The sequence below is a fragment of the Portunus trituberculatus genome, chromosome 23 (assembly GCF_017591435.1).
Source record: "Portunus trituberculatus isolate SZX2019 chromosome 23, ASM1759143v1, whole genome shotgun sequence".
Lineage (NCBI taxonomy): Eukaryota > Metazoa > Arthropoda > Malacostraca > Decapoda > Portunidae > Portunus > Portunus trituberculatus.
In genome coordinates this window covers 16,284,130-16,303,674 of record NC_059277.1, presented here as the reverse complement: position 1 = coordinate 16,303,674, position 19,545 = coordinate 16,284,130, and the positions used below count along the sequence as shown (strand labels likewise).

General features: G+C 38.0%; 1 protein-coding gene across 1 annotated transcript in view; it reads right to left on the bottom strand.

The window, feature by feature from the left end:
• Positions 1 to 19,545, bottom strand: part of LOC123507730 (serine protease nudel-like) — a 165,825-nt gene that overhangs the window by 25,332 nt on the left and 120,948 nt on the right. The window contains 3 exon segments of the mRNA XM_045260891.1: positions 967 to 1,082; positions 1,433 to 1,551; positions 2,157 to 2,342. Of these exon segments, the coding sequence (XP_045116826.1) occupies positions 967 to 1,082; positions 1,433 to 1,551; positions 2,157 to 2,342 (421 nt within the window).

Below are 19,545 nucleotides of genomic sequence, written 5' to 3'. Positions count from 1 at the left end.
GAGTGCCAAAGGGGTCAGTATTGGCGCCAATATATATATATACAAACGACATGCCAGAGGGAGTAAACAGCAACATAAATCTGTTTGAGGACAATGCGAAACTGTGCAGAGTCATAAAACAAAAATAGGATTGTGAAATACTGCAGGAAGACTTAAACAAGATCTGAAAATGGAGGAAAAAATGGGAGATGGAATTCAATGTGGACAAAAGCCATGTCATGGAAATGGGAAAAAGTGAAAGACGACCAATGGGAATCTATAAGATGGGAAATGGAGTAGAACTAGAAAAAGTTAAAAAGGAAAAGGATTTGGGAGTGACAATAAAAGAAAATGATCAACCGGTAAGCCATATTGATAGAATTTTCAGAGACATAATTTGCTGAGGAATATTGGATTAGCATTTCACTACATGGACAAAGAAATGATGAAGAAATTTATAAGTTCTATAATAAGATCCAGATTGGAATGTGCAGGAGTTGCGTGGACCCCCCATAAAAAGAAACACATTAGGAAATTGCAGAGACTACAAAAAATGGCTACAAGAATGTTCCAGAATTTAAAGGGATGACATATGAGGAGAGACTAAAAGCTATGGATCTACCAACCCTGGAACAGAGAAAAGAGAGAGGGGATCTGATACAAGTTTATAAATTGATTAAAGGAATGGATCAAGTGGATAAAGAGAAACTAATCCTGAGAGAAAAATATGACATTAGAAGCACAAGATTGCATAGTAAGAAACTGAGGAAGGGAAGATATCTGAGAGATGTTAAAAAATTAGTTTCCCACAAAGATGAGTTGAGACTTGGAACAGTTTGAGTGAGGAAGTGGTGTCAGCAATGAGTGTGCATAGTTTCAAAGAAAAATTGGATAAGTGTAGATATGGAGACGACCACACGAACATAAAGCCCAGGCCCTGTAAAACTACAGCTAGGTAAATACAACTAGGTAAATACACACACACACCTGTAACACCTGAATGTTTCAGAGTCATTCTGGCAACCGCAGAAAGCCTCGTCACTCTGGTCAACACAGTCTATTTGCCCATCGCACTTTTTCTCTGGTAACCAGAACAGTAACACCTGAATGGAGAACATTATTAGTTGTGGGATGATGGCACACATCTAATTTTAAATGTGGATGTGTGAAAATGGTGTAAGGTAGTAAAATTTCATTAGAAAATCATGGAGAGATAACTTTCAAACAAGACAATGGTGCTACACACGTATTTCTCATAATGTGAAAACTTTACTTTTAAGAACATGCTTGGATTTATGAGAATGTTTTAAATAATACTGGCAATTATCCTTTTTAACAAACAATGAAGGCCCCCGATTCTCTTCACCATCACTCAGATGAAGTTCTACAAGTCTAACTATATATCCAGAGACAGACAGACAGTGAGTGAAGAGAGTACACATTGTCGATTCACCTTGCAACAAGAACAGTCTAGCTCATCCTCCCCGTCAGCACAATCTCTAATCCCATCACAAAGGGCTTTACCAGGGATGCACACTTGGTCCAGACAAGTCCACCACCCATGTGGACATTCTGCAGCGGGAGGAGGAGAAAGAGGGAGAGAGAGAGAAGGAGGAGGATGAAAAGGCCAACAACAAGGGCACAATCAGAGAATGAAGAAGAGGAAAACGTCGATGATGACAAAAACGACAAAAAAAGTGTGGAGAGAGAGAGAGAGAGAGAGAGAGAGAGAGAGAGAGAGAGAGAGAGAGAGAGAGAGAGAGAGAGAGAGAGAGAGAGAGAGAGAGAGAGAGAGAGAGAATTCTTAACTTCCTCTACATAAAGTTTGTTTGTTTGGCTTTAATTACACGAGGAAAGATTAATATATTTACCTACAAATTATTCGTTTTTATGTAGACAATAAATTTCTTCCCCTTGATAAGAGTTCCATTTTAAAATTCATTTAAGTGTATTATGTAAACAGAGAAGAGTTGGTCAAATTACTAATAAAATGTATGTCACTAAAACTACTAATATATTTGCATCATGCAAATAAGCTGATGTTTAGATAAAAAACAGTGTAAGCAGAATAAAAAATCAAATACTTTTAAACAATCCCTCCTTTAAACAAATTCTTCAGTTTCCACTAAGGGAGATAAGAATAACAAGCTTGCAGTTTTCTCTCTATATTTCCTCACCACAATTCTCGCTGTCATTGTATGTTCGGCAACGGGTTATGGGAGTAGAGCAAACTGGAGACTCGTCACTGGAATCAAAACACTCAAGACGGCCATCACATTCCTGAGAAGGAGCGACACACACTCCAGGGACGCAATAACGCCCCTCGCACACAGCTGAACTCACAGCATCAACACTGTTGTATCCTAGAGAGAGAGAGAGAGAGAGAGAGAGAGAGAGAGAGAGAGAGAGAGAGAGAGAGAGAGAGAGAGAGAGAGAGAGAGAGAGAGAGAGAGAGAGAGAGAGAGAGAGAGAGAGAGAGAGAGAGAGAGAGAGAGAGAGAGAGAGAGAGAGAGAGAGAGAGAGAGAGAGAGAGAGAGAGAGAGAGAGAGAGAGAGAGAGAGAGAGAGAGAGAGAGAGAGAGAGAGAGAGAGAGAGAGAGAGAGAGAGAGAGAGAGAGAGAGAGAGAGAGAGAGAGAGAGAGAGAGAGAGAGAGAGAGAGAGAGAGAGAGAGAGAGAGAGAGAGAGAGAGAGAGAGAATTATATATTATATTATATTATACTATATTATTTTATATATATATATATATATATATATATATATATATATATATATATATATATATATATATATATATACTGACCAAACAACAGACCTCCATTCAATGGATTTCGGAAACTAGGGACAACTTTTAGAGTCAGGTTTAATCTACAGACGAATATTAAAATGAGCGCAATTGTCCATTCCCAGCAAATTATTGTCCAGTAGGTGGCGGGTCGGTCGCGTCATCAGCTTTTGGCCGCCAAGTTTTATCTTCAGTCCGTGCATTTATTAAACTGACCATGCTCATGTCATCTATTTCAGGTTATTTATTGTACTTAATGCTTTGTAATAATGCTTGAATGATTTCTTAATGATTACACAGTATTTTACGTACATTTTATACAGTTTTGTACATACTTTTGCAAAGAACGGACTTTTGCAATCTACGGACAGGGTGGTAGATTTGTCCATTGTTTCGAGGTGTGTGTATGTGTATATATATATATATATATATATATATATATATATATATATATATATATATATATATATATATATATATATATATATATAAAGCAACCCCCGTTTAACGAAGGGGTTACGTTCCTAAAAAACACTTCGTTAAGCGAACCGATTATAACAAGTTTAACCCCTGATTTGAACTTTCATTGAGAGTAAGCAAAGTGAGAGTGCATCATAGTACAGTAAAAGGTTTAATGAAAGTAAAAATTATGAAGTTAAACATTTAGGTAGGTTAATTTAAAGTCATTATAATGTACACTAATGTATGTATATAAGTAACTTTATAATGTTGATAATCTTAACTTTATGAAGGAGGAAGAGTGAAATGGGAAAGACACTAACCGGCAACCTGTGGAATTAAACAAAGTGCGCATCATTGTGCTGCATACAAAACTTATGTACCGCATTTCCACAAAACTTTCCATTTTACCCATTGTAGAGTCACGAGTTCAGGTGGTTCTTTTAGCTTGCAAGGAAGATACAGTCTCACCAGCCTTCTTAATAGAGTCTGATGACTTGAAAATAGAGACAGTATAATATGGAGTCAAGATGGTGGCCAGCACTGCTGTAGTTTTCTGGCCTCTCTCGTGTTTGTGAATAATATCCAGCTTCACTTGGAGAGTAAGAGACTTCCTTGTCTTCTTACGAACACTAGGCCACATTGCAGGGCGTTTTGGTGGTAAGTTGAGCTAGGGAAGACAAGCTGCTGCTGACGCTGTTATGTTTTGACTGGGGAGTGAGTGTTGTGTGTGTTGTCCACGAGAGGCTTGATCTTGATCTTGATCTTTATTCTACAGGTGTCCCAGGATTTTTCCTGAGGCAGGCCTTAGTACCAGCAGCTCCTGGTGTATTCAAAAGCCTGTCAGTTTGCGTGATACGGTGGGGCTTTCAAATTTGGAAAAAAATTACCTGGATAAAACTTTGTTAAAGCGAGATTGGTGTTCATTAAACGAGCAGATGGTAGTAAATTGAAACCTTCGTTGTAGCAAAATTTTGTTGTGTGAACCTTCGTTAAACGGGGGTTGCCTGTATATATACATACATATAATATATATATATATATATATATATATATATATAAATACATACACATACATACAGTAAGTCCTCCTTATACGGTAGTTCTTTATCCGGTAAATTCACAGGTGCGGTAAGAAAAATTCATAGATACGGTATCCGCTCATGTCATCCAAGAGGCCCAGCATGGCGTAGCCACACCTCCCGACACTCACAGTACTGACTTCAACTTGACCTCCCTTGAAGCTTGTTATCTCTTCCACTTCCATCTCCACCTTTTTTTTTTAACTGCATTACATATTACCTACATGCATTACTAATTATATGAATAAATTGAATATTAAAGAGTCTATTGTAAGCACAAATATATTCATAATAATCATGGCAAACACTAAAAGCATACTACCAGCGGCAAACCATGCAGCAACTGATAAAGGGCACAGATGGGCCTGGCAAGCCCACTATCAGAAAATGGTGGAAGTCGTATAACATCAAGCACGTCTTAGATAACGTGAAGTCATCTTGGGACGAAGTGAAGACATCTACCATGAACTTGGCGTGGAATAAAGTATGGCCAGAATGCGCACATGACTTCCCAGGCTTTGCTGAAGATGACATCGATGCAATCAGAAATAACAGTAAATCTGTGCCATAGGGCTGGCTTCGATGAAGTTGGTGATGATGATGATCAAGATTTTTTGGAAAGCCATGCTGAATCTCTCTCAAATGATGAACTTATAGAGCTAGACAAGGCATTACAGGAGGCAGAAAGAGGGAGATGAGGAAGAACCTGTGTGTGGCCTGGACATCAATACTCTTAGAGAATGTCTCAGTGGTATCAAAAAAGCTCTGGAAACCCTGAAGGAATGTGACCCAAATCCTGCCAGGAGTAGCAAAGTGGCTCATGACATAGAGAAAAGTGTCAAGATTTATCAAGAAATCTATGATGAAAAAAACAAAAAACAAACAGTCCTTCATCTACTCATTCTTCAAACCAGACATGCCATCCCTGTCACACCTGCCGACCCTGTTACAGCTGGCTCTTCCTCAATATCCTATTTATTCAAACCAGTGAAACTTACTGACCCTGCTACAGCTGGCCCTTCTATATTTGCTTCCAACAGTGCAGACAACAACGTCTTATCCTTGTCTGCCCACTCAGCAGAAGATGAGTGAGGGCTGAAATCCCTACTGTCCCTGAGTCTTGGGAAGGACATCATCTGATAGAATACATGGCAATTGAAAGGTAAATAAAAACATTTTCTGTTTACTTTAGTTTTTTTTTCTTAATAATTATTTTCATGTATTTTCATTTCTGACGTGCTGGAATGCTTTCCCTATTATTACATGTTATAATGGGTTTGGTATACGATAAATTCTATATGCAATAAGGTTTTCAGGAACGCATATTTACTGTATAACGATGACTTACTGTATATATATGTATATGTATACAGTAATCGCTCGCGTATCTAGATTATAGCAAGCAAGGCCCTGGCGGATACGCGAAATATCCGGACACGCGGAATTTCCTCTCCCAACCCCTTATAAATTGAGAAAAAAAACATGTACATAACCCAAATGGGTAAGAAAACAATGACTGAAAGTACATTAAATGATTGTGTATACAAAAATTACTTCCTAGAGAATGATCAAATGATAACATATCAGATACCTGCTTCTCTAGAAAATGTGAGGGTTGAGAAGGTGCCATCAGCAGCATCATGGAAATCTGCTGTTTCACTGCTGAACTGGACACTACCTGAGTCATTATTAGTGTGTTGAAGTGAGATAATGATAGTGAAGTATTTATTCTTTGTCTGGTACAGCTTTCTACCTTTGTTTCAACATAAATTTTTGTAATAGTGTTATTGTGAGAGCTATATCATGTAAAGTTGTGATGATGAAGGCAGTAAGATAAAGTGTTTGAAAAGATCATAAGTCTTATGATATAGAAAAAATGGTGGAAGCCTGGCAGTGAGGCATGGGTCTTGGAGGAGGAGATAACACGCATGACAGAAGGGAAAGGGGAGGCCAGAATTGAAAGCCCAGCTGTCTCCCAATGATACATTTGTTTGTTTGTTTCTAGTTGTCTTCTCTTCTTGATGTTTCTCATTATAATTCTCGTCAACTCATACCTGTCAGGCAAAATGACACACCTCCCTACTTGACTCTTGGCCAAGTACTGTGTAGGGCGTGAGTCAGGCTATGACACAATCACACAAGACATTTAAAAATGGCTTCCTGATGGAAAGGTTATTAAATTATCAAAAAATAAACTCATAAACAACAGAGCAACTCATTATGCCTATTTGATACTTGGAAGTTCTGCCTTGGGGCATCTCACAGAGAAATAAAAACAAACAACTGAACCACTTTTCCCTGCTAGGCTGGAACAATATATATATATATATATATATATATATATATATATATATATATATATATATATATATATATATATATATATATATATATATATATATATATATATATATATATATATATATATATATATATATACACACACACACTATAATGATGGGAGATTTTAATTGTAAAGAGGTGTGTTGGGAGGACTGGTCAATGGAGGGATCAGAGACAACATGGGGAAATACACTATTGACACTGGCAATGGAAAATGTGTTAACTCAGTGGGTCAAAGAAGATACAAGGTTTGGAGGAGAGGGAGCATCGTCACGACTGGACTTGGTCTTTAGTACAGAGACAATGGTCATTGAGGAAATGAGGGTGGAGTGCCCTTTAGCAAAGAGTGATCATGCAGTTTTGGAGTTCAAGGTGATAGATGAAGAGAAATCTAGAAGAAATGAAGAATATAAAGTGGGAAGATGGAATTATGCCAAGACAGATTTTGGAAACCTAAAGAAATTCTTTCAAGAGACAAATTGGATGAAATTCAAGAGTGCTAAGGGAGCAAATGAAAAGTGGAAGGAATTTATAAAAATATACAAAGAAGGTGAGAAAAATTTGTACCAATAAGACAACATAGAGAAGTTGGAAAGCAGGACTGGTTTAACGATAGATGTGAAAAGGCTAGAACAAGAAAAGAGGATGCATGGAAGAGGTGGAGAAGGAAAAGACGGATTAAGCAGTGGGAAAGTTACAAAAGAGCAAGAAATGAATATGTGTTGATTAGAAGAGAAGAAAGAAAGAAACAAGAAAAGGATATAATTGATAAATGTAAAGACCAACCAAGGCTTTTTACAGACATGTGAACAACAACATCAAAAATAGAGAAAGTATTGAAAGTTTAGAAGTAAATGGAGTATGCAGTGAGGATCCCAGGAAATGGCAGAGGCTATGAATGGATGCTTTCGGAAGGTATTCACAAAGGAGACTGCTTTTGACAAACCACTGGTAATGGAACAGAAAGGGATTATGAAGGAGTTTCAAGTAACTGTGGAGGAGATCAAGAATATGATGGGGAGTTTAGAAGTGAGAAAAGCTGTGGGACCTGATGGGGTATCAGGATGGATTTTAAGAGAATGCAGGAGCAACTGGCAGAAAAAGTTTGTGAAGTAATTGATGCCTCATTAAGGGAAGGTGTAGTGCCCCAAGACTGGAAAAGAGCTAACATTGTCCCAATTTATAAATCAGGTAACAAGAGAGACCCATTGAACTATAGACCAGTGTCACTTACAAGTGTGGTAGCTAAGATGTGTGAGAGGGTGGTGAAGAATAGATGGACAGACTTCTTGGAGAAAAATGACATACTTTGTGAGTGTCAATTTGGTTTTAGAAAAGGGCGTTCATGCACGACAAACCTGATATGTTACTATTCGAGGGTGATAGATGTAATACAGGAAAGAGATGGTTGGGCTGATGGAATATATCTGGATTTAAAAAAGGCCTTTGATAAGGTACCACACCGGAGACTGATCTGGAAACTTGAAATGGTAGGAGGAGTGCATGGCAGTTTACTAAAATGGATGGAAGACTTTTGGTAGGAAGAGAAATGAGAACAATAATTAAGGACAGACCATCAGAATGGGGCTTGGTGGAGAGTGGAGTTCCACAGGGATCAGTGTTGGCACCAGTAATGTTTGCGGTCTACATAAATGACATGGTGGATGGGGTGTCCAGTTATGTGAGCCTATTTGCAGACGATGCAAAATTGTTAAGAAAAGTGAGATGTGACAAAGATTGCGAACTACTCCAGGAAGACTTGGACAGAATATGGAAATGGAGCTGTACATGGCAAATGGAGTTCAACACGACAAAATGCAAGAAATTAGAGTTTGGCAAGAGTGAAAGAAGAATCAGGAGTATGTACAAGATAGGAAATGAAGACATAAAAACCAGTCATGAAGAAAAAGACCTTGGGGTGACAATTACCAATGACCTATCGCCAGAGAGACATATAAACAAAATAATTGGAGAAGTATTGAACTTATTGAGGAACATAAGAGTGGCGTTCGTATATTTAGATGAAGAAATGATGAAGAAAATAATTACTGCAATGATAAGACCAAGGCTTGAATATGCAACAATACAGTGGGCTCCGAACTTAAAGAAACACATAAGGAAACTAGAGAAAGTACAGAGGGCTGCAACAAAATGGTGCCTGACTTAAGAGATTTGACTTATGAAGACAGACTGAACAGAATGCAACTTCCGACCCTGGAAAACAGAAGAGAAAGGGAGACCTGATAGCAATATACAGAGTGATGATTGGCATGGAAAAAATGGATAGGGAAGATCTGTGTATGTGGAATGAAAGAATGTCGAGAGGGCATGGGAAAAAACTAAAAATGGCCACTTATAGGAGAGATGTGAAAAAATATAGCTTCCCTCATAGAAGGGTGGAAGCATGGAATAGTTTAGACGTGGAAGTGGTCAACGCAAGGAATATTCATGATTTTAAGAAAAAGCTGGACATAGTAGATATGGAGACGGGACAGTACGAGCATAGCTCTTTTCCCGTATGTTACAATTAGGTAAATACAATTAGGTAAATACACACACACACACAAATATATTTACATCTACTTATGAAGATGCTATCAAGTTGAGATTATAGCATCATTCCAATTAGTGAGAAATTAAATTTTATTATAAAAGTTTTGGTTAGAAACCATAGATCTTAATTTGGCTAAAAATTGACGCTAGAGGAAAACGGAGTGTTCTGTCTCGCTCAAGACAACAGAAAAAGTGTTATTGTGATACCGCCTAAGTGCTGTGCTGCCTAGCAGGATTGGGGGATCGCTCACGCAGTACGTTTGAATATGCTTGGGGGCAGCACCAGATATTAGCGAATTCCATATAGTGGTGATCTGGATACGCGGGCAATTACTGTATATAAATATATATAAATATATATATATATATATATATATATATATATATATATATATATATATATATATATATATATACAGTAAGGTCCCAAGTTACGTCAGAGTTACGTTCCTGAAACATGACGTAAGTCGATTTTGTACGTAACTCGAGTTTTTGTACTTTCAAAGCATATTATCGAGTTTTGAACCAATAATTTTTTATGGTTATTCAGGTAAGTAAAAGGTTATATTGTTATATTGGTATATTATTTACAACTATGTAGAAATATATTGATTAGGGCATGACGAAGGACTGCAGGTTGCGAGAGGGGCGGCCTGAGGCCGCCAGGAGGGTGGGAAGGTCGAATGTTGTGACACCCAGGGCGGACAGCTGGGAGCTTTGTGGAGTCATAGGAGTAGAAGCGTTATATAAGTAAAGGTTATATTGTTATATTATTTACAAGTATGTAGGAATATGAAACACAAGCTTGTTTTTGTTGTTGATTAGGGCATGACGAAGGACTGCATGTTGCCAGAGGGGTGGACGCCTGAGGGCGCCAGGAGGTGGGAAGGTCGAATGTTGTGGCCTTGGGCGGACAGCTGGGAGCGTGGTGCAGTGCGGTGGGAGTAGAAGCGTGGGCAGCGGGGGAGGAAATGCAATAGGAAAGGGCAATAGGGATCAGCAGACAAGCGCAGACGGTGCAAGTGAGCTCCGGAGATGTTATTGTTGTGATAGGTGCGTGAGCCCTCAAGGTCGTCAACTTCCCCGTTGTCATGGTAACGGGCTTCCCATTTTCTTCTTCACTCTCTTACACACAGCTGCTGCCTCCTTCTCATGTCTTTTAATTATGTCCACTTTTTCTTGTAGCGTAATGGTTTTCCTTTTTTTAGCATCACTGCTATCACTCAGGAGGTTTTTTTTTTTGCTGCCATTGAGCAAGATACTAAGATAGTCAGCAAACGCAGATGTAGAAACACTCTTGCCAGGGGCGACGGTGTGGTGGAACTGAGGCGAGTGTTATTGTATTCAAGCATGAGGTGGGCAGTGTGGTGGATAACCACTAGTGACGCCTGGCGAAACAATAACAATAAACCCAGCTTTATGATTTATAAATTTTCAATTTTTAAATCTTAAATTGCCTTATAGTGGACTGACGTAAGTGCGAGTTTGACGTAACTCGAGACCGACGTAACCCGGGACCTTACTGTATATATATATATATATATATATATATATATATATATATATATATATATATATATATATATATATATATATATATATATATATATATATATATATATATATATATATATATATATATATATATATATATATATATATATATATATATATATATATATATATATATATATATATATATATATATATATATATATATATATATATATATATATATAAATATATATAGTAAAGTCCCGGGTTATGTCGGTCTCGAGTTACGTCAAACTCGTAGTTACGTCAGTCCACTATAAGGCAATTTAAGATTAAAAAAATTGAAAATTTATAAATCGTAAAGTGCAGGATTTATTGTTATTGTTGGTGGTTGCCCGCCACACCGCCCGCCTCACGCTTGAATACAATAACACCCTGCCTCACTTCCACCACAACGTTGCCCCTGGCAAGAGTGTTATCCTACTTCTTCGTTTACTGACTCAAGTTCTTAGTATCTTGCTCAATGGCACCAAAGAGAAAACTTCTTAGTGACAGCAGTGATGCTAAGAAAAGGAAAACCATTACGCTATAAGAAAAAAGAGGACATAATTAAAAGACATGAGAAGGGAGGCAGCAGCTGCGTGTGAGGGAGGGAAGAAGAAAATGAGAAGCCCGTTACCATGACAATGGGAAGGTTGATGACCTTGAGGGCTCGCACACCCATCACAACAATAACAACTCCGGAGCCTTCGCCTGGGCCACACGACACTTGCAGCTGACTTGCACCGTCTGCGCCTCTCTGCTGATCCCTATTGCCCTTTCCTACTGCATTTCCTGCCCTGCTGCCCACGCTTCTACTCCCACCGCACTGCACTACACTCCCAGCTGTCCACCCTGGGCATCACAACATTCGACCTGCCCACCCTTCTGGCGGCCTCAGGCGTCCACCCCTCTCTGCAACCTGCAGTCCTTTGCGTTCGTGGCCCTAATCAACAACAAAAACAAGCTTGTGTTTCATATTCCTACATACTTGTAAATAATATAACAATATAACCTTTAACTTACCTGAATGACCATAAACAATGATTGGTTGAAAACTCCATAATATGCTTTGAAATGTACGGAAACTCGAGTTACGTACAAAATCGACTTACGTCATATTTCAGGAACATAACTCTGACGTAAACCAAGACCTTACTGTATATATATATATATATATATATATATATATATATATATATATATATATATATATATATATTGCTTGTATTTATTTCCTTTTTTGAGCTGTTTTATTTTGTTTTGCGTGATGTACGATAGTTTAGGATCAGGCAGTGAGGGTGAGGAAGACGCTACTCCCTCAGTACCTATCAATACAGCCTTAGGGAGTGCGCGTGCGTGCAGCCTACCTGTTGATCGTATTTTACACGTGTTGGGTTCCCAAATTGTGACAATGCCACGTGTAAGGCCATGATGTAACATGTCCTGAAACTATTTAAACAGCCACTACCAGCCTCCAAGCAGTTGTCAAGGGATTATGTAAGTACATATCTGAGTTTGGTACATATTGGAGTGAGTTATGTGGGGGTTTTGAAGATGTTCACAGAAAAATGCGTTTTTCTCAACTTTCAGTTTTTCAGCATATACTGTTGAATAACTTTTTCAGTAATTGGTCAATTTCAAAAATATTTGCAGCAAAATGATCAACAACCTCATCTTAACAAATGCAAGCATGATAATGCATGAACTCACTCAAATAAATTTACAACAGGCTTATAAACTCAAATTTTTGATGAAAAAAAAAAAGGTAACAATTTGGCGTGTAATGAAATTGTTATAACATAGGTTATGTGTATGCCGATGCTTACATTTATTTGTTGTTATGTATATTATATGTGGTTAATAGGAAATTGCCACACTGTTATTAGTTTTGATTTTATAATGGTATTTTGAATTATTTTCTTATCGCCGAAAAAATATTTATTGCAAAAAAACTACGCCACATTTGTGTACCAAATTAACACTGAAGACGTACACCATAAACGTACACCTTGTGTATAAATATTATTGAATTCGGTGAAAAAATAGCAATGGGAGAGCCAAAAAACCGATATTGATATCGAGTCATATATATATATATATATATATATATATATATATATATATATATATATATATATATATATATATACACACACACAGTAGAATCTTAAATCTTGATCAATCTCATCTCGATATTTCGCATCTCAATTGCACCATCAAAAACCCATGATTCACATATCTCAAAACAAATTACACGAATTTCAATCGCTATTTTTCATTTTGTTGTTGTTGTTAAGGGCTGCGACGATCTATTATGATCAGATGAGCCCTGGAGAGATGCCTGTGCTGTTCTCACAAGTGTTGCAGTTGGTTAGTCTTGTTGAGGAAGGCACAGGTGAGGCAAAGCACTGCTGATTGCCATGAGGAGTCGATGCCTGTTGCCCCAAGCAGGGTGGGCAAGTCAAATGTGGTTACTCCCAGGGCACGGAGTTGTTCTTACAGCACCACACGATGTGAGTGGAAGCGTGGACACTCCAGCATGAAGTGGTTCATAGTTTCAGGGATGCTGATGCACCAAGGGCAGTACGGGTCTGGGGCAAGGCTCATCTGGTGGAGGTGAGCGATGAGTCATGTGTCGCCGAGGCAGAGACGCGTGAGGGCGACGAGATGCGTGAGGGCGACGTCCAGCTTGCAGGACGTTTTTCTAACCCATGGTTGTGGGGAAGAATCACGGCAGTACTGGCCCATTGAGGTGGTTTGTAAGAAAGGGGTGAGGGATTAATTCCATATGGACTGACAGGTGTGGGTGATGAGGCGTTTGAAGGTGGAGAGTGGCAGGATGAGCGGGGTAATGTTATGGTCCATCAGGGCCATCTTGGCAGCAGCATCGACAACCTCATTGCCTCGTATGCCTGAGTGGGAGGGCACCCACTGGAATGTTATGTCCCACATTTTTCATTTTATTGTATCAAAACAAACATGGTGCATGGTGATGTGATTGTTTCGATTGCTCTCCCACCTAGCGGCAACTTGTGGGGTGTAGTGTGTACCAGTCACCCGTGGCCTCCCCCAGACATTCAAAGAGTATGTAAACAAAGGCGGAAAATTTGCAGACGGAAACGATCCCTATCATCTGACAAATTCATGCGATAAGTTCATGCGGAACGTTGAATAATCGACGGAAATCGTATTAATTGACGGAAAAAGTGCTAGTGTGACACTGCCTTTATAATACCTCCAAATATCATTCTCTTACGAATTTGTGTTAAACACAATGTCAGTGATGACATGTTCAGTTTCGGCTATTATTATTATATATTCATTACTATTATTTCTTACTCTTTACATATTAAACTCAGCCTTTCACATTTTTCCGGGCTACAAGGATTCCGGATTATAAGGTTCCGGATTTAAGGTCTTTTTCTGTGTATATATATATATATATATATATATATATATATATATATATATATATATATATATATATATATAAACATATACAGGCAACCCCCGCTTAACGAAGGGGTTATGTTCCTAAAAACACTTCATTAAGCGAACCGATTATTAACAAGTTTAACCCCTGATTTGAACTTCCATTGAGAGTAAGCAAAGCGAGAATGCATCATAGTACAGTAAAAGGTTTAATGAATGTAAAAATTATGAAGTTAAACATTTAGGTAGTTTAATTTAAGTCATTATAATGTACACTAATGTATGTATGTACGTAACTTTATAATGTTGATGATCTTAACTTTATGAAAAGAGGAAGAGTGAAACGGGAAAGACACTAACCGGCAACCTGTGGAATGTAAACAAAGTGCGCATTATTGTACCGCATACAAAACTTATGTACCACATTTCCACAAGGCTTTCCATTTTATCTATTGTAGAGTCACAAGTTCAGGTGGTTCTTTTAGCTTGCAAGAAAGATACAGTCTCACCAGCCTTCTTAATAGAGTCTGATGACTTGAAAATAGAGACAGTATAATATGGAGTCAAGATGGTAGCCAGCACTGCTATAGTTTTCTGGCCTCTCTCGTGTCTGTGAATAATATCTAGCTTCACTTGGAGAGTAAGAGACTTCCTGCTCTTCGTACGAATGCTAGGCCACATTGCAGGTCATTTTGGTGGTAAGTTGAGCTAGGGAAGACAAGCTGCTGCTGATGCTGTTATGTTTTGACTGGGGAGTGAGTGTTGCGCTTGTTGTCCACGAGAGGCTTGATCTTGATCTTGATCTTTATTCTACAGGTGTCCCAGGATTTTTCCTGAGGCAGGCCTTAGTACCAGCAGTTCCTGATGTATTCAAAAGCCTGTCAGCTTGCGTGATACGGTGGGGCTTTCAAATATATATATATATATATATATATATATATATATATATATATATATATATATATATATATATATATAATATTACAGAGTGTTCCCTCACTATTTCGCGGTTCGACTTTCGCGGTTTTTATACATACTCATAGATACGTTCTGCGGTGTTTTCGCTATATCTCTGTGGCATCACTTATTAATGCTGTACGTACAGTAATTTGGTAAGCTGGTGTGTAATAATGACGAGAATGTACGTAAAGCACTGTACATGTATTGTTCGTATACATATGCAGCCTCACCTAACATCGTCCCTTGTTGTATCCAAGGCCCATAGAATAGGTCGCCTAAAGTGCAACTCTAAGGGGGTGAATCTGCTGATGTCAGAGTGACGTCAGCAGGTTCACCAACAGGAGCTTCCTCCCAGGACTTGTCTTTCTTGCACAGAAACCTCACGCTCTCCCTCTGTCCGCTGAGCAAATCATACTTACCTGGGGCACAGGAGACAAATTTTGCGAAGGCTTCTCTGCCTCTTATTACCGCCCCACACCCTCTGCTTGCCAGCAAGTCTCTCTCTCTCTCTCTCTCTCTCTCTCTCTCTCTCTCTCTCTCTCTCTCTCTCTCTCTCTCTCAACTGTCAGAGCACTCTCATTTATCTCTCTTTGCCCTCTCTCTCTCTCTCTCTCTCTCTCTCTCTCTCTGACTGTTCTATCATTATCATATTTAATGATCTCAATACTCTTGCTGTTATTAATTATTGGTTATTATTATCATTATTGTTATTATTATTATTATCATTATTATTATTGTTATTATTATTATTATTATTAATATTAATATAGTGTTCCTGTCTTCATTATTATTATTATCATTATTATTATTATTAATTAATTCTTATGTTACATATATAACTGAGGCAATTTATGTCTACACAAGTAACTGAATGGGGACTTCTCAATAACCAGACATCAGAAATTTACTTCTCAATAACTAAACATCAGAAATTTACTAATGTCTTAAGGTGCAAAATTACCAGAAAAAAAAAAAATGGTTTTCATTTATCACATACTACATACTACATATTATATACTGCTGATAATTAAAACAGTTATGCACTGCACAACTCGGCATTGTGACCAATGTTGGCGCGGAACAGAAAGAGAATGGGAGAAAGAGAATCACGTGAATACCTACCAGGCAGCTTGCTAACTGAACCAACATCCCTGCTCAGACCACTTGTGAACCCGCTGATGCCACGGATGTGCATACTAGACCAATTTTGAATGCTTCGTAGGTCAATCTTCTATTCCATGGGCCTTGGTTGTATCTTGCCAGTCTCGTCCACGCTGATGACTGTCTCGCATACTGTATCTTAGTGTTGTTCACGACAACTTTTTTTTGTTTAAGTAGTGATTCATTAAGCCCTTACAATGCCACCTAAGCACTGTGCCCCTGCAAAAGCTTCCTCTAGTAAACCCAAGAGGAAGAGGAAGATGAAGACCATCAGTGAAAAATTGAAACTTTTGCATATGATCAAAGAGGGCAGAAGAGGGTGAGTGGTCAGTGTTACATATCATGTGTGAGAGAGAGAGAGAGAGAGAGAGAGTAAATGTATACTTACTGTATAAGGTTTTATAATTAAATAGATTTAAGTAAAATACTGTATAGATAAAGTATAAATACTGTTAACATATTTAAAATGTTCTGGGTGGGGGGCAAATCCTACTTCACGGTATTTCATCTTTTGCAGGGGGTTCTGGTATCCATTAAATGAGGGATCACTGTATATATATATATATATATATATATATATATATATATATATATATATATATATATATATATATATATATATATATATATATATATATATATATATATATATATATATATATATATATATATATATATATATATATATATATATATATATATATATATATATATATATATATATATATATAGTGATGTCTTGTTTAACACGGTTAATGGATACCAGAACCCCCGTGAAAGTGAAAACTGTGTTTGTGTGTGTTTTCATGTATGTGTATTTACCTAATTGTATTTACCTAATTGTAACATACGGAAAAGAGCTATGCTCGTGCTGTCCCGTCTCCATATCTATTAATGTCCAGCTTTTTCTTAAAATCATGAATATTCCTTGCGTTGACCACTTCCACGTCTACACTATTCCATGCTTCCACCCTTCTATGAGGAAGCTATATTTTTCACATCTCTCCTATAAGTGGCCATTTTAGTTTTTCCCATGCCCTCTCGACATTCTTTCATTCCACATACACAGATCTTCCCTATCCATTTTTCCATGCCAATCATCACTCTGTATATTGCTATCAGGTCTCCCCTTTCTCTTCTGTTTTCCAGGGTCGGAAGTTGCATTCTTTTCAGTCTGTCTTCATAAGTCAAATCTCTTAAGTCAGGCACCATTTTGTTGCAGCCCTCTGTACTTTCTCTAGTTTCCTTATGTGTTTCTTTAAGTTCGGAGCCCACTGTATTGTTGCATATTCAAGCCTCGGTCTTATCATTGCAGTAATTATTTTCTTCATCATTTCTTCATCTAAATATACGAACGCCACTCTTATGTTCCTCAATAAGTTCAATACTTCTCCAATTATTTTGTTTATATGTCTCTCTGGCGATAGGTCATTGGTAATTGTCACCCCAAGGTCTTTTTCTTCATGACTGGTTTTATGTCTTCATTTCCTATCTTGTACATACTCCTGATTCTTCTTTCACTCTTGCCAAACTCTATTTTCTTGCATTTTGTCGTGTTGAACTCCATTTGCCATGTACAGCTCCATTTCCATATTCTGTCCAAGTCTTCCTGGAGTAGTTCGCAATCTTTGTCACATCTCACTTTTCTTAACAATTTTGCATCGTCTGCAAATAGGCTCACATAACTGGACACCCCATCCACCATGTCATTTATGTAGACCGAACATTACTGGTGCCAACACTGATCCCTGTGGAACTCCACTCTCCACCAAGCCCCATTCTGATGGTCTGTCCTTAATTATTGTTCTCATTTCTCTTCCTACCAAAAGTCTTCCATCCATTTTAGTAAACTGCCATGCACTCCTCCTACCATTTCAAGTTTCCAGATCAGTCTCCGGTGTGGTACCTTATCAAAGGCCTTTTTTAAATCCAGATATATTCCATCAGCCCAACCATCTCTTTCCTGTATTACATCTATCACCCTCGAATAGTAACATATCAGGTTTGTCGTGCATGAACGCCCTTTTCTAAAACCAAATTGACACTCACAAAGTATGTCATTTTTCTCCAAGAAGTCTGTCCATCTATTCTTCACCACCCTCTCACACATCTTAGCTACCACACTTGTAAGTGACACTGGTCTATAGTTCAATGGGTCTCTCTTGTTACCTGATTTATAGATTGGGACAATGTTAGCTCTTTTCCAGTCTTGGGGCACTACACCTTCCCTTAATGAGGCATCAATTACTTCACAAACTTTTTCTGCCAGTTGCTCCTGCATTCTCTTAAAATCCATCCTGATACCCCATCAGGTCCCACAGCTTTTCTCACTTCTAAACTCCCCATCATATTCTTGATCTCCTCCACAGTTACTTGAAACTCCTTCATAATCCCTTTCTGTTCCATTACCAGTGGTTTGTCAAAAGCAGTCTCCTTTGTGAATACCTTCCGAAAGCATCCATTCATAGCCTCTGCCATTTCCTGGGATCTTCACTGCATACTCCATTTACTTCTAAACTTTCAATACTTTCTCTATTTTTGATGTTGTTGTTCACATGTCTGTAAAAAGCCTTGGTTGGTCTTTACATTTATCAATTATATCCTTTTCTTGTTTCTTTCTTTCTTCTCTTCTAATCAACACATATTCATTTCTTGCTCTTTTGTAACTTTCCCACTGCTTAATCCGTCTTTTCCTTCTCCACCTCTTCCATGCATCCTCTTTTCTTGTTCTAGCCTTTTCACATCTATCGTTAAACCAGTCCTGCTTTCCAACTTCTCTATGTTGTCTTATTGGTACAAATTTTTCTCACCTTCTTTGTATATTTTTATAAATTCCTTCCACTTTTCATTTGCTCCTTAGCACTCTTGAATTTCATCCAATTTGTCTCTTGAAAGAATTTCTTTAGGTTTCCAAAATCTGTCTTGGCATAATTCCATCTTCCCACTTTATATTCTTCATTTCTTCTAGATTTCTCTTCATCTATCACCTTGAACTCCAAAACTGCATGATCACTCTTTGCTAAAGGGCACTCCACCCTCATCTCCTCAATGACCATTGGCTCTGTACTAAAGACCAAGTCCAGTCTTGACGATGCTCCCTCTCCTCCAAACCTAGTATCTTCTTTGACCCACTGAGTTAACACATTTTCCATTGCCAGTGTCAATAGTGTATTTCCCCATGTTGTCTCTGATCCTTCCATTGACCAGTCCTCCCAACACACCTCTTTACAATTAAAATCTCCCATCATTATAGTTCG